Source organism: Tachysurus fulvidraco, chromosome 9 (genome assembly GCF_022655615.1).
Source record: "Tachysurus fulvidraco isolate hzauxx_2018 chromosome 9, HZAU_PFXX_2.0, whole genome shotgun sequence".
NCBI classification, from domain to species: domain Eukaryota; kingdom Metazoa; phylum Chordata; class Actinopteri; order Siluriformes; family Bagridae; genus Tachysurus; species Tachysurus fulvidraco.
This window is the reverse complement of record NC_062526.1, coordinates 25128489-25153477: the sequence shown is the minus strand read 5'-3', so window position 1 is coordinate 25153477 and position 24989 is coordinate 25128489. Positions and strand designations below refer to the sequence as shown.

General features: G+C 40.8%; 2 protein-coding genes across 8 annotated transcripts in view; one reads left to right on the top strand and one right to left on the bottom strand.

Annotated features, from left to right (window-relative positions):
- The first annotated feature begins 722 nt into the window (after positions 1 to 722).
- The window catches only part of LOC113662071, a 41969-nt gene continuing 17702 nt past the window's right edge, over positions 723 to 24989 (top strand). The window contains exons 1-5 of one of the 7 annotated variants that reach the window (XR_003445176.2): positions 723 to 929; positions 1085 to 1231; positions 1731 to 1921; positions 2202 to 2422; positions 2601 to 2797. Coding sequence is in view for 3 of the 7 variants with exons in the window: in XM_027176700.2 (XP_027032501.2) it covers positions 829 to 929; positions 1085 to 1231; positions 2202 to 2422; positions 2601 to 2881 (750 nt within the window). In the remaining 4 variants the exon portion in view is untranslated. The other 6 variants (XM_027176700.2, XR_007143960.1, XM_047818941.1 and 3 more) reach the window with 6 other exon arrangements.
- ccn2a (cellular communication network factor 2a) lies at positions 5495 to 8305 on the bottom strand. Its single transcript, XM_027176699.2, has 5 exons — positions 7957 to 8305; positions 7532 to 7748; positions 7170 to 7424; positions 6836 to 7047; positions 5495 to 6692 (listed from the first exon to the last, which is right to left on the bottom strand). Exons 1-5 carry the CDS (start codon positions 8008 to 8010, stop codon positions 6396 to 6398), a joined length of 1035 nt encoding a protein of 344 aa, XP_027032500.1. The 5' UTR covers positions 8011 to 8305; the 3' UTR covers positions 5495 to 6395.

Sequence of the window (24989 nt, the reverse complement as noted above, 5' to 3'; positions counted from 1 at the left end):
CCACGTGATTTCATCTCTGCTTTTTGCAGATGATGTTGTCCTGTTGGCTTCCTCAAATCAGGACCTTCAGCGTGCTCTGGGACGGTTTGCAGCCGAGTGTGAAGCGGCAGGGATGACAATCAGCACCTCCAAGTCCAAGGCCATGGTTCTCAGCCGGAAAAGGGTGGCTTGCCCCCTTCAGGTTGGTGGAGAGCTCCTGCCTCAAGTGGAGGAGTTTAAGTATCTAGGGGTCTTGTTCACGAGTGAGGGAAGGATGGAGCGGGAGATTGACAGGCGGATCGGTATATCTTCTGCAGTGATGCGGTCGATATACCAGTCTGTTGTGGTGAAAAAAGAGCTGAGCCGCAAGGCGAAGCTCTCTATTTACCAGTCGATCTACGTTCCTACCCTCACCTATGGTCATGAGCTTTGGGTCATGACTGAAAGAACAAGATCCCGGATACAGGCGGCCGAAATGAGTTTCCTCCGCAGGGTGGCTGGGCGCCCCCTTAGAGATAGGGTGAGGAGCTCAGTCACTCAGGAGGAGCTCAGAGTAGAGCCGCTGCTCCTCCACATCGAGAGAAGTCAGCTGAGGTGGCTCGGGCATCTGTTCCGGATGCCTCCTGGACGCCTCCCAGGGGAGGTGTTCCGGGCATGTCCAATCGGGAGGAGGCCCCGGGGAAGACCTAGGAAACGCTGGAGGGACTATGTCTCTCAGCTGGCCTGGGAACGCCTCGATAATCCCCTGGAAGAGCTGGAGGAATTGTCTCGGGAGAGGGAAGTCTGGGGGTCTCTGCTTAGACTGCTGCCCCGCGACCCGGCCCCGGATAAGCGGTAGAAGATGGACGAATGGATGGACGGATGGATGATAAACTAGGGTGTGTGCTAAAGTTGACTTTCATAAGGAAACCCCTGAGTGCCATCCTATATATAAAAAAAAAAACATTGAGGTGAGTGCATAAATAATTGTATTACATTACTAAACCATAGCCATATTATTTTACTGGATGTCGTTACAGGAAATAAAATGCCCTTAAATGGCGTCACAAATAGTTTAAAATTGATCTATAACATTATGCCTGTTGTATTATCTTTGTCTTGACAGTAAACTTCGGTCTTTTGGTGATCTGAGGGATTTGGGTGACATATCAGAGCCGTCTTTTCTTATGGCATATCGAGATGTCTATGATCCACGTTACGATCCCTGCATGACCTGCCCACTGCCACTAACTGTTATAGATGACAACCAAAGGTAAACTTTCAAAAATCATTTGCTGTGGACCTTCGGGCATTTCAGAAAGTGTTGACTTGAAAAGGTCAAAGACTGTTTCTAGCTGCTATAAGTGATATTCATTTCCATGGATGCTCCACAATAGAAATGTTGTATGTTGTATGTATTGTGTGTATTGCCCTGCTGTCTGATATATATATATATATATATATATATATATATATATATATATATATATATATATATACACACACACACACACACACACACACATATGTACTGTATATTTCTATATTTTTTTTGTGTGTGTCTGAATTGTACTAAGGTTATGACTTTGGTTGATACATCAGCAGTGTTGAATGCATATTAAGCACTGAATTTAATTTTGTTAACTAATGTTTAAGTATTTGCCTTAAGTGGTTATGAAATTTATTTATTGTCAGTGATGCAGGTATAAAACAGACCCAAATGCAGGATAGCTAAAATAAACTGGTTTATTAACTTAAAAAACACAAAACAGGTACAAAGACATGACAAGAGATGAGACCAAGGACGACAAACGACAACAAGGATTCCGTGCTGCTAAAGGCAATGCGGCTCGACTAAATACTAATAACAAATAGACACATAAGGAACAGGTGTGCAGAGGTGGGGAGGAAGAGACAAAGGCAAGCTGAGGTCGCAAAGCCTTTCCAACACATCATTGTGCAGGTTCAGTTGTCGCACAATATCTGTATTGTATTAACTACTGGTGGACGTTGTCTCTGGTTTAAATGTACTAGCAATAGTCGGGCTACAAAGCATAAATAGCACCATTTTGCATCCGGAGTGGGTGCTGCGTGCTACTGCAAGTTGGAGGAGTACCATGGGATGAAATTAAAAAACACTATCAATAACATAGTTTCTGAAATGCCCCTGAACCAAAGTTTCTGAAAGAGTTCAACTGTTTAGGCTGAAAATCTGTGTCTCACAAACGACTTCTGGTTTATAGAAAATTTGAGCTTGAGATTTTGCTGGTCGGGGACAAAAAGCAGCGACACATGTCCATGTTGTTTAAGTTATCATTCAATGAATGGATGCACCATGATAATACCCCAGGAATCCCTTTCAAGCCTTATCGCTTCGAAGATCCCTACAGAAACATTTCTACAGAATTTTGCATCTACTCGGCCACATACATGAACACAACCCTAGCAGAAGACTATAAGCATGGTGTGTTTTTTTTTTTAAAGACCCTAACCTTAAATTGAGTTTGAATTTCATATTTAATTATAAGTATAATTTAAAAAATATTTAATTAAATTAAATATTTAATAATTAAATTAAATTAAACGTATAATTTATAACTTAAGTCAAAAAGGCTGTTCTTCATTTATATTTTATTTTGTAGGTATTCCTGAGACCGGGCTATGTGTAGGATCAAAACGCTTTTGCTTATCAAGACACCAGCTGGTTCTATGTGACCCCATAAATCATAAATCGCTGCAAGACCTGGAAACACTTCTGCAAAATCTATCTATCAGCAGTTCTTTAATACTATGTAAATTGTATAATACGCAAAATAAATATGCAACAAAATACACTGAATTTCATTGCATTCTGTTGTATTTTGTCATAGACAGTTCACTTTCATATTTCCATAGGACACTACAGTATTTAAGCATATATTAACGTTATATTTTTCTGTTATTTATGCAGGAAATTATCCAGAATTCATTTCCATTGTAATCTGTTGATGATTTGTAGTGGTTTAGGGACCTCAATACTTTCTTATCTTGCACTTTACAATCAGAGCCTATTATCACTCAAACAATACACTTGATGGAATTTGCAAATATAACATACTCATGCAACCAGTGTAAACATCACTGAGTTGTAATCTGTGGTTATATTTACACTTGCAAGTGTGAACATCCTTACGATGGGTTCATTAGTTAATTAATTCATGTTGTGGTCAGTGATCCTGTATTGATTCCGTTAAATTCTATTCCATAACACTAGGTGGGAGTATTCACACAAGACAGGTTGTCAGTCTGTTTCATGAACACACATTCACACCTAGGATAGCCAGTCTACAATCCTGCATGTTTGTGGATAGCAGGGGGACACTGTAGAACCTGGAGGAACCCTACACAAAACACAATATCAAACTTGGTCAACTGGGCAAAGGTGAAACTTGATCCCCTTGATAACTGAGCATGTTTATATCAGCAACCTGTTTGATCACACTGATGTTATTTTTCTAATAAAATGTTTCCACTAAAAGGTAAATAAACATAATAATGTTACTGAAATTCAGTGAAATTTAGCAAAATTAATTTACTTTAATGAGGATGAAGCACAATAAGCATCTGACGTTCAGTTTAAGTAGGATTTTAAACTTTGAAAGTGCACTTTTGGAAAATTTGAGTACAAATAACATTTAAATTAAATTAAAATTGCCAAAATTTTGCTGACTAAATCTTTAACAAATTTAACAGACAAAAACTAAATCAAATCTAGTGGTTAAAACGAAGGCTCTAAATCGACCAGGGTTTCATTTCTTCAGGTGGCTCTTCAAGATAATCATTCATTCATTCATTCATTTTCTACCACTTATCCGAACTTCTCGGGTCATGAGGAGCCTGTGCCTATCTCAGGAATCATATGGCATCAAGGCAGGATACACCCTGGACAGAGTGCTAACCCATCGCAGGGCACACACACTCTCATTCACTCACGCAATCACACACTACGGACAATTTTCCAGAGATGCCAATCAACCTACCATGCATGTCTTTGGACCGGGGGAGGAAACCGGAGTACCCGGAGGAAACCCCGAGGCACGGGGAGAACATGCAAACTCCACACACACAAGGCGGAGGCGGGAATCGAACCCCCAACCCTGGAGGTGTGAGGTGAACGTGCTAACCACTAAGCCAGCGTGCTCCCCTTCAAGATAATCATTTCATCTCAATTTGAATTGTGATTTGAATGTCATTTTGTTGTATCGTGTTATTGCTTCTCTATTGCCTGAAGCCAAATTGTTTTAAAACTCATTATTCTGGGATTTTTTCCAGATAATTCTGCTATTCCTCATCTCTGATCAGAGAAGTAGCAAACATATATATAAATATATATATAAAAAAATATATATATATATATATATATATATATATATATATATATATATATATATATATATATATATTGAAATTGGCTAGTTTTGCTCCTGTCTGTTCTGCTCATTCTGTGCTGTTTTTCTTATATTACTAAATGATGTACTTTAATAAATATAACTTGTACATTTGTGCACCAGATGGCAGTACAATTTCAGAGTGCACGGAAGTTCAGTAGAAAGAATTCAGCTTCTGCTAAGGTGCTCTGCATCTAATAAATTAAATATATAAAAAAAGTCCATATAGATTATTTAATATAAACTGGAAGATAATTATAGTCATTTTGGGAACTCGTAGAAAGGCACAAGCATTTTAAACATGGATGAACGAATGATTTGTATATAAGTGCACTATAAAACACAAACTGAACATTTTTCTCTAGTGTTTTAACATTATACAACAATATACAGCTTATCATTTAAGTCTGTTGTTCACCAATAAAAGAATGGCAAAATTGAAAATTAAAAATGGTATTAATTTATTTTTATTCATTAGTGCGAATAGATCAATGACAACCTTTGTTCTATGTGTGTGAGAGAAGTAATTTTAGTGTTTTAGAGCCTAGTGACCCTGTATCTTCCCTTTATACTTCATACACACTTGTGTGTGTGTGTGTGTGTGTGTGTGTGTGTGTGTGTGTGTGTGTGTGTGTGTGTGTGTGTGTGTGTGTGCATTTCACTTTAGACTGTACATGCTATGAAGTAAGTGTGCACTTACACTCAAAGAGTTGGGGAGTGTGTTCATGTTTCCTTACATTTCACGTGTGTGTGTGTGTGTGTGTGTGTGTGTGTGTGTGTGTGTGTGTGTATGTGTGTGTGTGTGTTGTCTGTCTGCTTTATGGATCCTGTAAAAAAAATGTTCTTATAGTTCCTCCAAGTCTCAGACCACTGATATAGTGTGAATATGTGTATGGTGTGGACCTACTGTAAGAATCACTCACAGTATTGACCTTGTGGGGATTCTTGTGTCATATTCTAGTGAAATAAGGGTTTTGTAGTCATGTGACATATTTGTGTGTGGAATAACAGAACTGTTATACTGAATCACTTACTGTAGGTGTGTTTAAAGTTAAATGACATGTTAACATCAGATATATAATTACTATAGGAAACAGCCAGACTCGTGATTTATATAAAAAATATAACATTTTATTCCAAACTACAAAAAAAGTTGAAAACATGTAACTTTTTGGTCACACTTCTCAATAAAATAATACAAGAACTGTAACAAGTACAGTCACGTCAGCAAGAAAAATAAGCTATCATTACACACAAAGTGAAGCGAGACAATTAACAATGACAAAGGTTTTCAATTTAAATTAACTTAACCTGTACAAAAAATTATGTACATTATTTACAGCATTCAAAAAAAAATATATATAAAAAAAAAAGAATGAAGCTGCAAATCGTCCAGTCGTTTTTTTCTTTTTTCCTTTTGACAAATTACCGACTCTCTTTGAGTCAGTTAGTCGAAGTTTGACACTCAGTGCTGCAGGAACCACCTTCTGCTGGTCTTAACATCTCAATAAAAACATGGCTAAAGCTCTGTTAGCTACAAACAAGGGCACATTCATACTCTCTCTCACTCACTCTCGATCTCTCACTCACATTAGTGAGGCGTTCTAGCTTCTCTTCTGAGGTTAAAGTCTGTTGCCCTTCTCACCTTCCACCGCTCTTTGGATCCGCCCACCACAATTTGGGGGAGGGGATTACCATAATCAGGATAATCAGCAACAAGTAGTGTTGCTGAATTTATAGTGCAGTTATGTTTTGTCGTTTTTTTTTTGTTTTTTTTTTCAAACAACCTTTTTGTTGTTTTTATCCATTCCCACCCACTTTGAGGCACGAACATCCATCATGACACGTTGGATATGATAATACAGATAAGCAACAGGAAAAGACAAACACAAAAACAACAAGGAAACAAACCTAGACATAAGACATAAGACGAGTACAATTCTGTGATATGAGATGGATATTTTGTTCAAGTGGACGGAATTTTCTTTGATCAACTCACACTGTTCTTGTTCATGCCGTGTCACCGAACATCTTCTTGTAGTACAGGGACTCAAAGATGTCATTTTCGCTTGGGCAGTTGTAGTGGCATGCACACGTCTTGATGAACATCATCTGCTTCTTCATGACCTGGCCATCAGGGCACTTGAATTCGACGGGCAGGGTCGTGGTCCTGTGAGGAGTGCAGCAGCGACCATCGGTGCACACTCCGCAGAACTTGGGGCGGTAAGCCTTGGTGGTGGTGCAGCCGGAAACCTCAAACTTCATGGGCTTGGATACTCGAGGGGTACGAATGCACTTCTTTCCTTTCTATAAAAGGATCAGAATAAGAGTAGGGTTTAGACACAATATGAAAACAGGGAAAAGTAAACAGAAGCAGGATTTAGACACAATCCTGTGTAAAGTAAGATCTGTTTAAGAATTTAGCTACAAATAGGTCCATTGAAGACTACCTTGATTTTCTCCTCCAAGTGGGATTCACAGGGACGGACCATGCAGAGGCGAGACTGCTTCTCCAAACGACACTCGCGATTGTCATTGGTCACACGAGTAGAGATGCCAAGACCGCAAGTCTTTGAGCATGCACTCCATTCAGTGGTCTGAACTAGGCAGTTCTCACGCATGATGGAAGGATCTGGACCATAGGTCTCTTCTTCTCTGTAAGCTACAGCAAAAAGAACACAGGCTGTGTCAAAATCTGTGACATCATCAAGATATCGTACTTGAATGTTGCATGAGTTTATACTAGACCCATTTGAGATTCTGAGAACAGATCTTTCTCCTCACCTGGCAGAAAAGAGCCCATGAAGGAGTTGGTGGTGGGGGGTGAGTCGCATACCCATTCCTCACAGCATTTTCCTGGCACTTTGACCCTGCGAGGCATGGGGCAATCCGGGCTGGGCAGTCGCACGTCCATGCCGCAGAGTGGCACGCAACCCACTGCACCATCCAGGCATGTACACTGGTACTTGCAGCTGCTCTGGAATGATTCACCGCTGCGATACACGTTTCCTCCGAACACGCAGGGGGCACCCTCTCGAGCTGGATAAATCATAAAAATGGTTAGCAGCTCATAGAGGTGAAGGATGAAAGTAAGATGAGAATAAGGTGGCAGTTCAAGGTGCATCAAGAATATAAGGAAAGCTTACCAGTGCAGACTCCAATGCGTCGGTTGTTTGGTGAGCCGTAGTCACAGTAGAGGCCTTTGTGAGGGTCACACACATCTCTCTCAGTGCACAGCTCTCCCAGCTGTTTAGCGCACACACGGCAACACCCGCAGGCATCCAGGACTAAGCTGTCACCTGGGGGGCATTGTGGGGGCATGCCAGGGCACTGGCACTGACTGGGGCACTCCTGAGCAGCCACCTAAAGATAACAAGAGGCAAACTGTTATAATCTTATTCCAGTCATTCAAAAGCAGCATAAAGAGTGAAACAAGTTTCTCTTTTCTGAAAAAGCATAGTATTGTTATCAAACTTATAAGCACTAGAATTATTATTTCTTGATTGCTCAGTAAGACTGTAGAACCACTCTAGACTCTGAGATCATGATAGATTCAAATAATTAAACTTACCCAGCTGAAGAAAGTGAAGCAGAGTGCAAAAATCAGGCTCATTCCGGAAAACATTTTCTCTATCGTCTTGTCTTAGTTGTGATTCAAAAAAGTATATAACAAAATCTTTCCCTCAGGTCTTCGTCTGGCTCTCTGGAGCTGTAGTTTTCTCTCAAATTGCTGTCTCTGTCTTGCTTCCGATCAAGTCGATCTCGTTTGGGTAAGGCTTCTCCTTTCCACCAAAAGGTAAAGCGTAGTTTCTGTAGGCTGCTGCTTGGTCTGCTCAGCCTTCGTCACTTCTCTCTAAGGGAAGTCAGAGTCGTTCTGAGTTGAAGGCAGCAGCAGGGTCTGCCTTTATACCCACCGAGCTGCGGTGGGCCGCCACTGGCTGAATGGAGCTCTGGATAAACATGGACATTCCTGGCATACTTTCCTCGTTTCCTGCCCTCCTCCACCACCCCCTCCTCTTCTCCACTCCTCCCCACCCTAAGACTCGCACCCCCTGCCATCCCACATTCCAGCTGTCTGAGACCGAGAGCGAGCTGTCACATAGCAAAATAAAAAGTGCAGCTTTGGCACTATCCTGCCCTCTTTATGTGTGTGTATGTGTGTGTTTTATTTCTCCCCAAAATGCACATTAAATCCTTTGTCTAATCAGTAACAATGAATTTAACATATTAGAGGTACAGTACAGGCTTTGATGTACAGTAAATGCATACAAAAATATATAGAAATCATTTCCATTGAATGTAAAAATGTAAAATATTGCATATAGACTGTGGCCCTGAAGCTTTAACTCTGTGTCTGCATGTCACTAGAATTTGTCCTAATGTTCGATCTGGTCCTTTATTCACAGTTTTTTTTGTTACAGTCAAGCCTGTACACTAGACAGTGCAGGTGTGTGAATCCAGACGCTAGACGTACAGAGATGCAGAGCTGCAGGAAAGTGGCTAGACTTGTCCGTTTGTGTATTTTGAAAGCAAAAAAAAGACCCCAGGCACCCTCCTACTAGGAAAGGGAGCACTGGCCCTTGTACGGCGGCCAATCGGAAATGAAAAGCTCAGAGCGAGAGCTGCAGGAATGCACCGACTATGCCAGCAGACATGGTTTTCCTACACGCATGCTGTCTTGGAGGAAGCCTTCCTTATAAGGGAATCTTCACTCCAGGCTCTCTGTCTCTTGTGCTCTCCCTCTATCCCTCCTCCTCCCTTGTTCTTTCGATCTCTCTCTCTGCGGTCTGGCCAATGAAGTACAGTAGGAGCTCCATCTGGAAACGGCCTTGCTGAATGGTAATGTACCCAGTCTGTCAACAACCCTTCATTCCTTCTGAGCACAAGGCTGCCAGTTCTTGCACAAAAACACTGAGCAACCACACCCACACCCACACCCACTCGCTTTGGTTAATTGTAGTATGCCAAGGCTCATCGTGATATCCGTGTGTGACCCAACAACCTGCCAATCATTAACAATGTGGTCTGAGAGTCCGGCAAAAATAAACCCAGCTATGTGTGTGGCGTCCCTCAGGTGCGCTATGGTCATCTTCCTGTATTGTTGCTAACGATCATAGCACCTGCATTCCAACCTCCCTGAACAGGAATAAATATGTTCTGCTCTGTTTCACTTCAATGTGTTTAAACTTTAATCTGTGCTCCATCCATTGTGTGGGGTAGAACCTGACCAAGATTTACCTCCAACAAGGAGTTTATTATTAAATAAACATTCCAGAAACCACATTTACCCCCATGCGAAGTTTAGGCAAGCATCGTAGGCATATAGGAAGAGTTGTCCATATGCTACAGGAAAAGATGGTCTGTGATGAGTTGCTTCTAAAGTAGGTAAAGCAAGATGACGTAGGCAAAATGAAATTTGTCAGACAAAGACAATCATTATGATGGGTCAGAGGTCAATCTTTGATGATGTAATGGAAAGGATTCCATGTCCAGGGAAAATAAAGGCATGTGGATAGTGGGTATAATTATACTTTGAAGGGGATGTGGCCATGTGGCTATATTTCCCATTCCTTACCAATGGAAGAGGGACATATGGGAGGCTGGGGGCTTTTTTTGGGTCATAATTTCTAGGTGGTTTATTGTTCTCTGAACAAAAATAACAGATTCCAAATACTTCCATGCTGCCAGGGGGCAATTTTCCGCTGGCATTTGGTTCCAGGATCACATTTTCTTTCTGTCTCGCCTGCTCCCACTTTAGTAAATGCATTAGCTGACAGATTGACTTTCCAGTCCTCCACCAAAATATGCCGTCTATGTGGTACCGGTCATTTTTTTAAAACCAGATCAAAGCACTCGGTTCTTGTTTTGGACATGCTGGAATGTTCCGTTCTCCAGTGTTTTGACTGTCTGAAAATTTCAGGTTTCTTTATCAAGCAGAACAGAACCTAGTTAAAATATGAAAAATTAATTCCATGGACTTAATTAAAAGTTTACAAAAACACCCAGAAATACCAGTGGTGTCAAACATAATTTGAATCGTTTCTAAACATTTATTCCTTATTTTCTTACCTTATTCTCTCTCAAATCAACAAAGAGGCAAACAACTTCAAATCCATTACATTAATGATTGCCAAAAACATAAAGTATTAGTTTAGTAAATGAATTGTGACTTGCACCCAAAAGCTGTCTAGCAGATCCTTCTGTATTAGCTCTAAAAATACCTCTGCACATTATTAGTTCCACATGTGAAAAACTAGACGAATGCATGGGAATAGGCACTATGCACAAAAAAACAGACACATAGGCTCGAGGCCAGCAGAAACACAGCTCGATTATTTCACCATAAAACAGATGTTCTTGCATTTGTGCTTTGAGAAGAAAGCTAATCTGCTTTTGCTTGCTTAGCCCAATCACGCAACCAGCCTCTGTTAATGTGCTGCTGTGTAGATTTCAAAGATATGAAGCCAGCTTACTTATGTGATTAGGGTTTTAGAAGGTTGTATAAAACTTTGATGATTAACGCACACACTTTAGGTTGGGATTACAGCGATTACTGTACAAGATGTCAACTCGGAGATTCTTCATAATACTTCTCAGAGGGAAATACAGTCAGCACTCAGCAAAAAATGGAAAATTAGATAGCTATCATTGCAAGCACTTATATAAGCCAGCTTTCAGTGTCCTTACATTGTGGTCATAATTTCAATGTTCCAGCACATGGTGGAAGCCATGTTTGTTTCTTACATGACAGCACAACTGGTCAAGTCAGATATATTAGATACAGTACAGACCAAAAGTTTGGACACACCTTCCAAAAGTTTGGACACACCACCTTTTCAACAGGACAATGACCCCAAACACACCTCCAGGCTGTGTAAGGGCTATTTGACCATGAAGGAGAGTGATGGGGTGCTGCGCCAGATTACCTGGCCTCCACAGTCACCGGACCTGGGGTGAGCTGGACCACAGAGTGAAGGCAAAAGGGCCAACAACTGCTAAGCATCTCTGGGATCTCCTTCAAGAAGGTTGGAAGACCATTTCAGGTGACTACCTCTTGAAGCACATCAAGAGAATGCCAAGAGTGTGCAAAGCAGTAATCAAAGCAAAAGGTGGCTACTTTGAAGAACCTAGAATATGAGATATTTTCAGTTGTTTCACACTTTTTTGTTATGTACGTATATAATTCCACATGTGTTAATTCATAGTTTCGATGCCTACAGTGTGAATCTACAATTTTCATAGTCATGAAAATAAAGAAAACTCTTTGAATGCGAAGGTGTGTCCAAACTGTCCATGAACTGAGATTGCCATAACTCCCATTACCATGATGCCAAGTGTCAATTCAATTGTATTTGATTAGAGCTTTTAACAGTTAACATTGCCACAAAGTAGATTTAATCTCAAAAAACACACATCTTGGCACTTCACAGCTCCAGTATTCCTGGTTAAACATTGGGCCTTGGGATTATGTCTGTGCAGAGAGTCAGTGTGGGTTTTCTCCATGTCCTTAGGTTTCCTCCCACCTCTTAACAACATAATCGACAGATCTGCTCTGCTAAATTGCCCCAGGTCTGAAAGAGTGTGCAAATAGACTGGCATTGCATCTAAGATGTATTCATACCTCACACCTGTTGGTCTTCAAACTAAATACAACACAACTTTGACCAGGATAAAACTATGACTTAGTTGATAGCATGGTTACACTCATCATAATCATCATGTGAAGTTAGCCTCTTGTCTGGTCCACAAGATAGCATCCCATTCTTATCGTCAATCCCTATTCTAAACGCCTCGCAGTGTTTCAGATTTGTAAAGCAACTATAGTTAGCGAAACCTTCACAGATTACCTTACACCTTAATCAAATTTCATCGTGTGGCATTCCAGTCTCACTGGGTGATCTGGCTCTTTAAATGGTAAAAGGGGAATCCTGTGGTATGGTTTGGTAACGTTTTCCCAAGCAGAGGTTTCCCTTACAGCACTGTTGTTGTGCAATAGGAGCTTTTTGTGGCTGCATTCCTGTGGGATTCAGCACAACATTCCTCATAGGATTCACTCCAGTTCTTGCATTCTCTTGCTTTTTCTTCCCACCCATGTCTTTCATGATGATGTCACTGTAGTTGAATCCTCATTGCATTACCCGAAGACTTTTTTAATAAAATCCGGGTGGATTTACTGAATCCAGGTCATATCATATTGTACCATATTTTTAGCTACTTATTCGAATGTGCAGGTGTCAACGCAGCATCAGTGTTACACTGGCTAAAGGTCACGGGTGAACAAGATTATTTTTCCCCTCCGTGTTTGAGGAAACGCTAAATTGTTCAGAGTTTTTCCAGTCTGGAGCATGGCTAATGCACTTTCAGCATGGATGCCTGTTGAAAGTTGTACCATCTGGAGAACATACTATCCATACATTGCTTATAACAAAAACTTACACAAGTGGTGGTCTGCTTTATTTCAACATATGTTCTGCTACAAATTCTTATATGGCAGGTTTTCTGCTGTATATCCACTAATTTGTTGATTAAATGATTGAGAATATTGTAGTAAATAAAATGCTGTAAATCTCATCAACCATTTTAGGCAAACTATAATGTGGATATGATTTGATTTATTTTTTCAAGAGCTACATAAGAACCTTCAAAGCAGTCTTCTGGTTTGATTCGGGATGTTTCTGGTTTCTACTTGATCAGACTATATACTGTCTGGAATCATCAAAGGCACTACCAGCCATAAAATAAACATCAGCATAGGTTTTTTTTTACTCTTTCTCCAATCTGCTACCATCAAGAGACTCTATAACCGGCTGCTGGCTGGCCTCTAAAAGAATGTTCCCTGCTTTGAAACTTCAAACTGACCATCCATTGGCCATCGGTGGTTACGGGCTGCACTTCAGGGGATTTTAAAACAGTCTGACTACCTCTGACTGAGCTGATTCAAACTCCAGACCGACCTTGGCCCACCGCCCCACATCTCATGTCTCTAAGAAAGCCCACAGCAATCATTTGATCATTTTTAGTGCAGAAAGGATTCTGGCTGTACAGACAAAATATGGAAATTGGGGTATTAAAAAAAGAGTTTGAGGCATGGGAATGTGAACGCTGTGATAGAAAACTGAGAGAAAATGGCCTCAGGATCTGTTTTTAAGAGCTCAGAGATTGAAAAAGCAAGGTGTTTTTGTTCCAGTCTGAATATTTTCAACCTTTAAATAGCAGCAGAGTTTTATCAGGCTTTAAAAACAATTATGTTCTTGCTAGACACCGCACAAATATAGGAACAAATGTCTAGTTTTTGGGAGTGAAAAATTAACCTAAATTAATAAGGCCCTTTGACTCCAAGATAGCCTTACGCTTGAAAGGTAAAATGCATAGGAGGATAAGCATCGTTGAAGTCTGAGTTTGAAAAAAATAAACTGTATCCCTTCCTGTGACTTACAGCACATCTCCAAAGTTGCGATGCAAAACCAACACCAACAAGTCGGTAAAAGGCTTCCAATCCAATTCTGTATTCTACATGGATGTACTGTAGGTCTGGCTGTACTCTACTGTACTCATGACGCCTGACCAGTGGTTTTGAACCATTTCCGAAAATGTAGACACCCCCCCCACCACCCAACGTTTTCCCAGGCAACGCCAAGGTATGTACCATGTACCCCTTACCGAGTAGCCACTAGAACATTCCACGCATATGACTCGATGTTTTTAACTCTCCTAGAGAGATCCTAGTATTTGCAGTAGCTTGGCCAAACCTCATGTAAATAGGATGGCTTTGTCCGTAAAGCCCCCCGTGCACCATTTGAAAAGTCATAGAAGCTTTAAAAAAAGAGAGTCTATGGTGCCGGGAAATGTGCTGACAAGTAGGTGAACTTAATCGATGGTGCTCTTGAGAAGTCGCCAAGTCAGGGAATATAACTGAATACGCCTTCAGTACGCTAAATAATGGAACGTTTTATTTCTTCGTTTTGGTGATGTTTGGTCGCTCCACCATGCTGAATTTAAATTTATAAACCAACAGCATCAAGGGTACTTGATGGATATTTACATCTATGTTGGATAAACTCTCCAACACAAGAAATGCCCACGTGCTACAGTATTCTCTCCTCAGTCATCAGACTGTTATATAACTGTTCATCGTGTCGATAACGTTCACCATTTTTATCAGACGCATTCCTGGTGAGGCATAAAATTGGAGTTCTTGTCAGAAGCCATAAAAATATCTGATTCATATTAACACTGTGGCACATAGTCATTGAGCCAAAATAAGCAGGGGTAGGAATGAGCCCCAAAAAAACAAGGCAGAGAAAGCAAAACCAAGCAGACTGGGCAGATTGGGACGCAAGAAACACAGACTCAACAAACTTAGAACATAGTCATCAACAATGTAACGAGTCATGCATTATGCAACTTGAATTGCTAGGAGGAGTTGTTGGGTTTTCCACACCATGTGTGAACGATAGCAAACAAGCTGTACGTCAGGCCACCGCTGGCAGTTTTGGTTGAAGGTGTCGAGCAAGGACGCAATGGGATGTCTGCTTACACCGTGAGGAATCTATCACTCCTGACTCAGTGTCTGGCTCGAGTCACTGCTTCTTCACAAAGGGAGATGAAGTAGAACCCTGTTCTGTGGACAGATGCACAAACCTACTGTACTTTGGCACTAGGTTTAACCTTGCCAATGACGCAGAACTAATCGTTGAGACTAATGCTTACAAAAGCAACACGTCTACTATATAAAACCCCAAAAGTCCGCTAAATTTGTATCCCATCTCCTTACACAAATACCACTGTTGTTTGTTGAGGTCAGGGTCGTTGGAGAAGAGACGTTAACATAGACATCCTTCCTTTCAATTCTGCATTATCATTCATCATTAACCTTTACCTCATCGTTAACGCAACAAATACCTTGTTTTTTCAAACTAGCCACAATTTTTAAAATCTATGAACGCTTGGTAGATCACAGAGCTGGAAGGATTTTAGCCGTCTAAATATGAAGGGAATGGAATCTTTTCAATGATTTTTCCCAGGGAACGTTTAAGAGGGCAGTCTTCTTTGTTTTTCAAGCATTGTTTGTGGTGAATCCATCACTGGAAAGGCATCTTTATTTCAAGCTTTGCCCCTTTCTCTTTTTAGTATTACCTTAAAAGGCAATAAAAGAGCCAGGAACATGGTGATGCACATCAGCATCCAGCTACAGAAGCTATTCTATGACAACGAACTATAAAGTGGTCAGTGGTATCAATGTGCTGTGGACTGCCAAGAAAATGTGCCGGGTCTTTTTAGTTCTGGTTAGATCCTGTCTTAACACTGGCACTGAACCAGACCTTAGTCAGACTGCCATGGATCGGTGGACACATCAGCAAGACCTCAAGCTTTGCCATAGTGAGAACTGCAATTGTGTTTGTTTTCAGCAATAACACTTGCATGCTGTCTTTCTGCCCATGGCCTCTAGGTCACAATCTCATGATCCTTTTTGGAAAAAACAAACTTATTATTTCCGATAGCCCAGGTGTAGACGCCAGTTAAAAAACAAATGAGGCACTGATGGAGGAAGTGAAGCATAGAGTGGGTTGGAAACTTAATTTCCTTGCACATTTATTTAGTTAATTCATTCCATTCTTGAAAGGAGAGGAAACATGGTCCTCAAACATCAATTAACTACCTTTCATAAGCCGACACTTTCTCTCTCCAAGTCAGGAATGTCAGTTTCTGCCACCCCAACACCCCCCCCCCACACACACACACACACACATATACACACATACACACATATACATTCCTTGCCTAATTGGCTTCCTGAACCAACTTTGAATACTGAAATCGCCGTCGGTCAAACATACACGGCTTGTTTCATATTCTGCCAGTGTAAATGTTACTTGAGCTGAGAGTATGACTTCGCTTTGGATTCTTATCCCCTCCCAAGCAGGTGTTGCATAGCGTGCTATGTTTCCATTTTGGCTAATTTTACGAACCTTGCTTCCCGAAAAAAAATCAAAGAGATATCCTATGCTCTTTTTCTGCCCACGGATGTTTCATGTGCAAGCTCGCTTTCGTCCGGTAAACACACACGTGGCTTTGTTTTTCCTGAGGGAGCTGTCAGAGTCACCTAAAAGTCTTTCAGGTGTTCTGGTATATTTACTGAGTGGTCACAGGCAAACTTTTTTTTAATTCCCTCTGACTTTCATGTGCACTGGTGCTGAACATTAGGGGAAGTTTGATGTATAATTATGGGAACTTTTGTGGCTGATTGTTGAATCGTTGAGACTTTGAGACGTTGAGTCCTCATTTACGTCTGATTTCAGCCCGGCCGTGTTCTACTTCTGCCATATTCCTTCCTCCGAAAGCCTTTATAAATTACACAAGCTGGTGCCAGCGCTTTCTCTGTTTCTTCAATCTAGTATAAAATACTTATGGAAAAAGAGCAGAATAAATATAATGCAAGTTTAAATGTTCACCTGGACTGCATTACAATTCCAGTGTATTTATAGGATCTTCATAGCATCACACATGTTTTTCAGATCTCTAAAAATAGATGTTTTTCCTGGTCCGTTAAGCACTGAATAGTATGTGAGGTTCGCAGGTGGTACATTGCTTTGGTCATAAATTTTCCAACCTTAGGAACGCCTAAGGTTTCCTAACATCCAGATGGATGCTTTAATCACATGCACATTGACAGCACATCAAATGGTTTGTAAAAAGTTTAATCTTGAGAATTTCCCATAAATGCCGATCGGAAAAGTATCGGGCTGCGAAGGAATGAATTAGAACGGCTGTGTCATGGATATCCAGTGTTGTGTTTGGTCTTAACAGTAAACATGTGAGTCGTCTCTTTGAGAAGATGGGGTCTGAAAGGGACTGGACTTTGTGCACTGGATTAGAAACTCGATAGAATTAACTCCAGTTGTGTGTTTTTGATTTGTTTGAGAGATCAGAAAAAGGTGTAACAACACATTGTGTAGAACTACATTCTTTTAGGATGAGATTTCCTGTGCGATTAATTATTTATTAGTGAACATTACACCCACCATACTTTCCACCCACCATACTCTAGAAACAATTTTCAATCAGAGGATAATCAATAAAGTGATGATCAGAAATCATTAATTAGAGTGTACAGTACATACCAATGGCGAAAGTTTGATTTTGACATTGGTGGGGACATAATTTATTTGACATTGGTTGGGACATAATTTATTTGACATTGGTGGGGACAACATTCCCCGTATCTTGTGCAGAAAACTGTTGTTATAAGAATACTTCCTTACTCACATACCGGTAGCCTGCATAATCACGTTGCATATTGCTTCATACAACGGAATATAGCCGCAGCCTCCGACCTCAACACATTAGCGAGAAAGACAAAGCCAATCAAACAGCGACGTGGGTTAGAGAGGCAGGACTCAAAAAAGGCAAAGGCCAATTATTTTAGAGAGTTGAGTTACAGAGGCGGGATTCATTGCAGGGGGTAAATCTGTTAACAGTTTGTGTTCTACAAGTTGCGCTATTTTTTACAGAACGCCGTATAAAATATTTTCATCTTATTTAATGATTCCTGGATAAATGTTAAATGAAATAAGGAAAAAAGCACAAGACACAGACAGATATCAGTGGTTATGTATAAATATATATAGGCTTGGTCGAATTATTGCTAGGGACAATTGAGTGTTCCCTGGATATTGGTAGAGACATGTCCCTACCGTCCCTACCCAAATCGACGCCCTTGGTACATACTTTTAGTCAGTGATGCTTATGCGTGAAATGTCCAGCTGTAGTCCTAAACAACATGCTTTTTTGGTCTCTGGAAACTCAAGCTATTTTTAAGTCCTATGAAGAGTTAGTATAGACTGTAGTCATGAGATAAGCTTAATTTATAGAACCATGACTCTGGCAGGAGTCTTATCAGGCAGCGTCACAGAATTCCTGTGGTTTCTTTCTGTTAGGAAATGACAGTACTGTATCACATGTTAATACAACTTTGAGTTGATGCAAACGGAGACAAAGCAGAAACGAGCACTTTGTTGTATTTATATATGTATCATCATTCAACAAAACAAAAAAAACACGTGATCTAACGTTACACCACTTGACATAAACCTTATGGAGTTTCACATGATTTTTTTAGCTCGGCAGTTAAACTTGTTTTTAACCTTCTTTCAGTTTGAATCTCATCTTTTTTGCTCTTTCGGTGTAAGCTGAGTCAGGAGAGGCGCGATAGCCCAGCCGACTGAGAAGACAGGCTTGATTGTGTGTGTTGAGGGTGTAACCGGGAAAAAATCTTAATCCAAACCTGCAATGCGGTCACTTAGCCTTGGCGAATCATGAAGGGGTTCGAGAAACGGCAACGCACAGCATGGAGTTCTCGAAAAAACACAGAACGCGGCCGTGACCCGTGCGAATCTGTTGACTCGTACAAAAGATTAGATCCCAAGTCTGCTGGAAAGCAATTTTGCATCATGTCTAGCCAGTTTGGTGAACTGATATTATTCCAGAGGTCACTCATAGCGCTTCAAAGGCAAAGTGCAGTACTTCAGATGACTTGCACTCTCTTTTTATTTCAAATCCTTCACGATGGATGTGCTTTTACTAAAAGCGCTGTTTTTAACCACATTTTCACCCCAGTTCCCGTTATCAATTATGTTAGAATCATCAAACTGTCATTCTCTGTCAAGCATCTATTTTTGAAAGCTTTTGAAAGCTCTATTTTGGAAAACTCCTCCAAGCTGAAGATTTTCCTGAAGAGAATAACTTCCTGTCAGTTACAGTACATTTTTCATTTTTAGCTTATGTATACAGTTTAGTACCACACTGTGTCTCTGAGTTTGCCATTGCTATAGAAATGCTAATTATCACAACATTAATATTAACGTGTGATTTGCTTTTGTGACTGGAAAAACTGTCAGAAAAATAATCAACGCTTCTGACCAATCAGATTTGATCATTCACCAGTGCTGTGGTTTAAGTTTGGGCTTCTGCTAAAAGAACTCTGCAAAAGTTCAGAGCTCGCATGGAAGAATAATCAATTTGTGTAGCTGATGAATCCGCACAATTATATTTTCCACTCAGGACTGTTATTACTGTAATTACATTGGTCAGTTATGTAAGACAGCCTATAAATTTATCGTCAGAAACGTTCAAATACATTTCCTGCCTTTCTTGGGTCGTATTTTGACTAAAATATGGCAGTCAAGTTGTACTCCAGAAGCTGCATCTCATCAAACCCAGATCTAAAGCCAGTTTCCCAAAAGTCATTGCCCTCACCTGTTAGAGAGCTCAAAGCAACACACAGACTTACTGGAACTCATTACGTGAGAACAGAGGACTCGGGATGTCTGATGGCTTAAGCCGGGCCTTATTATGTTTTTACATCTGTCCTCGTCCAGAGTGAAATCGAAGACAACGGCAGAGAAATAGTTTAACAATGCGGACTGAGAACACAAACAACTTTCTGAAAAACACAACGTGTGTGTGAGCGGAAAGTGGAATTCTTCATGGCGGATAGTTCTGGGTGAGAAAGACAGAGAAGGAGACAGTATCGGTGTACTACATACAGTATAAAGCACATATACATCCGATTAAAAAGGACATTATTGTACTTTCACATGTATCAGTCATATCTGTCATTGACCCAAAAACCAGTGATTTGCAGTTAGCTGCTTTAGCCAATCAATCCACAGTGACACGGATTCAGCAGCATAAAAACCAGCAATGGCTAAAAAGAGCCCTAAAGCATCTTACATTATGAATTTTCTCATTCATGTGAGCAGCAGCTTATGTGAAATAAACTAAATACTTATTAAAGGTTTAATCATTGAGCTAATTTGTGTTTACATCCGGCACCTTGTTCGTTGGTGATGTTGACACACTGGATGTCCATTTTGTAATTGATGGCCAAAAAAACCCCCAGAAAAATCAGCTACCTTGAGGCACACGATAACTCCACATACTCCTCCTTCCCCCAGATAGGGTGCCATTACTTTTGCATTCATTGAATGCCTAGTCTTTATCAGTCTTTATGGAGTTTTTTTTGATCGCTTCCTTTCAGGTGATTCATTTAAAAAGACTTGAGCTGAAATTGATATAAATGAACAAGCTGAAAGGTTCAGGATGAGGTTGAGGTTTACATTAGTGAGTCTCAAAACCAGGAGAGGACCTAGGATAACATTTTTGTGAATGAACGGAATTCTGTATGATATTAGTTTGATAAAGAAATGCTGGTGCTAAAACTTTATTTGAGAGATTTTGGATATATATTAATACAATTAGAACTTTTTATGCTGTCTTCCTAACAGAATGGCGCGAGCCGCGATAACAGACTCTGTCTGAATTACACGATCTAGTCGGAATTTGGCAGACGAATCCATCCAGCCGGGCCGGATTCTAATCGTCTGTAAGGGGGAAATAGACTCTGTGTTCATGGCTGTCTGTCTGGAGATGAGTCATAGTGAACAGCAGGCTTTGAAAGCCTGGCTAAGCCATCAGCCAAGGCCTGGGTCACCTGTCTGTGGGAGTCAGAGCTCTCGAGAGCTTCCCTGTTTGCTCAACAAAGCCGTCTCTGTGCCTCCGTCTGGAGCTGTGCATGGAGGGAATCTTCACACAATTGTTTCCTATTTTGTGTGCACGTCAGCGCCAGAGTCCTGGAAAAGGCTGAAATAAACACACCAGAGACGGAGTGAAGGATCGAGAGAAAGGAAGTGAAAAAAGGTGGGACAGACTAAAGGCTAAGATGAAAATTTCTCTCAGGTCCTGTCAAGCTTGAGGGTCAAAACATAGGGAATAAACAACATAGATGTTTTTTAAAGCTATACATTTGTTCCTTTCTAATGTTTTAGGTATTTATTCAATTTCAGTTACATGACAATTGTTCCAGCTCTAGTCTCTCAGAACTTCTAACGAACTTCATTAGATCTGATGATTCAAGCCTTTACGATTCTCCAGGTTTCAGAGTGATGATGATGAGGATGATGGTGATGATGAAGAGAACAGGTCAGCGAGTTCATCCTGCTCACAGAACTGGATTATAATGAACATCATTCCACTGTAGGTTTTTGACATAAAGAGGCCAATTCCACCATGTTTCATACTGAGATATCAAAGCTGTAATAGATCACAGAGTCTGTGTTTGTGACGTGAAGATAACCTCCTGGCGTCATGAAGAATTAGGGAATGTGCTGCATCATCCAGGTCAGATTATAGAGCATGATACACTGTGAACAGTGAACAGTGAAGTAACATACGGCTAAGTACGTCGACCCATACTCAGAATTTGTTCTCTGCATTTAACCCATCCAAAGTGCACACACACAGCAGTGAACAGTGGGCAGCCATTTATGCTGCGGCGCCCGTGGAGCAGTTGGGGGGTTTGGTGAGGGTGAAGGTGAGGTGTCTGATACTGATCAGTGTGGTGTAGTACACTGCTGTCTACTGAACTAAATCACTCTCTGTATAACTGTCTATTGCAATCTGTCTTTCTGTCTGTCTATTGCAATCTGTCTTTCTCTCTGTCTGTCTGTCTGTTTATCTGTCAGTCCATCTCTGTCTCTATTTGTCCGTCCACATCTATATATCTCTACTGCCCATTTGGCTGTATCTATCCATTCATCTGTCCAGCCAACTCTGACTGTTTTTCTGTCTGTCCATCTGGCTTTCAATACTGTCTATTGGTCTGTCTATCTCTATCCATCCATACTGTATGTCCAGCCTGCTCTCTAACTGTCTGTTTATCTGTCAGTCCATCTCTGTTTATATCTGTCTGTCCATCAGTCTGCACATATGTCTGTCTCTCTGTCAGTGCATTTGTCTTTCTATCCATCCATCTTTGTCTGTCAGTATGTCCATCTGTCTTTGTGTCTCTGTCTGCCTTTGTCTTTCTGACCATTTCTACTCCAACCTGCCTGTCCATCTCTCCGTCAGTCCATCTGTCTGCAACTGTTTCAATCTGTCTATCCGTCTGTACACTTTTCTGTCTGTCCATCTGTTTGTATCTGCCAAACTGTTTGTCTGTCCCTCTGTCTGTCTCTATCAGACCATCTGTCTGCACCTCTGTCTGTCCATGTCTTAGTTCATACACCTGTCTGTATGTTCCTGTCTGTCCATCTGTCTTTCTATCCATCTATCTTTATCTGTCAGTATGTCCATCTGTCTTTGTGTCTCTGTCTGCCTTTGTCTTTCTGACCATTTCTACTCCAACCTGTCTGTCCATCTATCTGTCAGTCCATCTGTCTGCAACTGTTTCAATCTGTCTATCCGTCTGTACACCTTTCTGTCTGTCCATCTGTTTATCTGTTTGTATCTGCTAAACTGTTAGTCTGTCCATCTGTCTGTCTCTATCGGACCATCTGTCTGCACCTCTGTCTGTCCATGTCTTAGTTCATACACCTGTCTGTATGTTCCTGTCTGTTCATCTGTCTGTCTGTCCATCTGTTTGTCTGTCCGTCTCTTTTTCATATCGACTGAGCACACAGATTTGCACCATCTTCTTTAACATTTCCTGTTTAAACTGGTAAAAGGTCAGCTTTAAATAGATAAATGGCCTTCACATCATGCATGTTGCTCCTGAACGCAGAGGAACGTCCTGCTCTCAGGAGCCTTGCTTAAAAGGTTAGAATGTGCAGGGGGTCCTGATCCCTCGCCTGCAGGAATGCTGCTGACTGCAGTGACGTGAAACCGTGTTTGCTTTCAGTCTATCGTCCGGGAACCGTGTTGACTTATCTCACCATAAAGCCACAAGCTGCTGCTGTGTTAGAGAGAAAATAAGAGTCTGAGAAAGGAGAACAATTGAGAAAAGGATAATAGATCAGTATCTCTGTATCTGCATATGTTCCCTTTCTAGCTGTAATGTTATTAGCAAAGCACCTGTATTAGCATTAGCTAATTACTTTCCTGGATATAACTGAAAACTCTTCTTTTCTGAAACTTTATTTTTTCTTTTTGCACAGGAATTATTTACATAAGAATCTACAATTTGAATAAAGTAAAAAGAGTAAAACTAATCTGGCTAGATTTAGGGAATTAATTGTAATAACATAATTATCCTCGATTAGCTTAGCTAGCTATGTGTTCATGAGAGCCTTTGTTAGAACAGTACTTCTAGTACTACCGTCATGGCTTTTATTTGTTAGCTTAGCTACTGTACCTATGTGTTCACCATAATCCTGGAAAGTTAGCATCATGGCTTGTGTTAGTTAGCATGCTCTATGTTTACCTTAACCTAGTTAGCGCAGTACCACTTAGTAAACATTATTCTGTGGAGAGATTCTGTGGAAAAGATATAAATTCTTTCAAAACTTTATAAAAAGGACCTTCCATGAGGCGAGTGATAAAGAACAAGAGCCAGTGTGAGAGAGATAAAGAATGATAGATGATTAAGGAGAGACTCAAAGGAGGGAAATGATAATAATAGAAAAAGAGTTTAGAGAAGGAATCACAGTACGTACTGCTCTTCTCTTCTCCCACCAGACAAAAAACAGCTCAGAGGGGTCGGTGTCCGGCCAGCGAGACTAGGTAACTGCTGGCCGGCAAGAAAAATGAGCCTTTAGAAAAGAAAGGTGAAGCAGCCAAATGCTAATTGGTCGCAGAAGGCTTTGACGAGAAAGACATAACAGAAATTGTACGCGGGAGAAGGAGAGAAGCTGGAAAGCCACGATCGATTCGACGCAAAGACGTAACGAGCATTTCATTCCCTGCCAGCGGTTATGACGCAAAAAGCATGTCTGCCTAATTGCTAGCGTATGTGCTCGGATATTTGTTTAGCATTCATTTTGTACTAGCGCTTTTCATTAGCCAACATATTAATTGAAGACGATGGGGGTAAAATCTCTTGCTAAGATTAAGGGATTAATTTGGTAATGTTTACAAAAAGTGCAAAATGTATCAAAGTTTGAGTGGCAGCCAAGGAATCCACACACACACACACACACACACACACACACACACACACACACACACACACACACACACACACACACACACACACACACACACACTTAAAAGTGAGCAGTGAATTATATTTCCTTACTAGAATTACACCTCGAGCAGTCAGACACCCAACCTCACTCGCGTGTGAGTGCATTTCCTTGAGAAAAAGAGAAAGTGTGAGGGAATTTTGGTCCGAAAGATTGGCAGCATCAGGCTCGGTGCCAGGCGTTAGGGGAGCAGGGCGTTAGCGCGAGGTGCCTTGTAAATGGCATGGCATGTTTTTGCAGGTGTGTGGACGGCCCACAGAAGGAATTTCCTGCAGCGCTCATGTGACCTCATGCACCCCATCACCACCCAGCAACACAGGGATCATGAGAAAGTGTACACGCTATGGCTAACACTTAGTACCTCGTTTCTAACACCGGGTCTGTGCAAAGACCCGACTGTTATTGTTACATTTATCGTTTCTATGGCAGGAACATATATTGAAATAGATTTGGGATGTTTCACTGTGTATATAATAAAAGTCTATTGTTAGAACAAAAACATAGTCATTGATGTGCTCCAATTTTCCAGAGGCGATATTTATATAACATTTATGTAAGGAGTCTCCAGTGTCACAAGACAGAAATCACCTCAACTTGAGATGAAAAGAGAAGCCACTGACAGAACGACTGTTTATAGATGATAAAA

What these genes read in the sequence shown, in the direction of transcription:
- ccn2a (XM_027176699.2), bottom strand. Translation starts at nt 8,010, where the DNA reads ATGTTTTCCGGAATGAGCCTGATTTTTGCACTCTGCTTCACTTTCTTC. An exon ending in ACGCATTGGAGTCTGCACTG is followed by an intron (nt 7,425 to 7,531) that starts GTAAGCTTTCCT and finishes TGATTTATCCAG; the next exon opens with CTCGAGAGGGTGCCCCCTGC. An exon ending in ACTTGGAGGAGAAAATCAAG is followed by an intron (nt 6,693 to 6,835) that starts GTAGTCTTCAAT and finishes ATCCTTTTATAG; the next exon opens with AAAGGAAAGAAGTGCATTCG.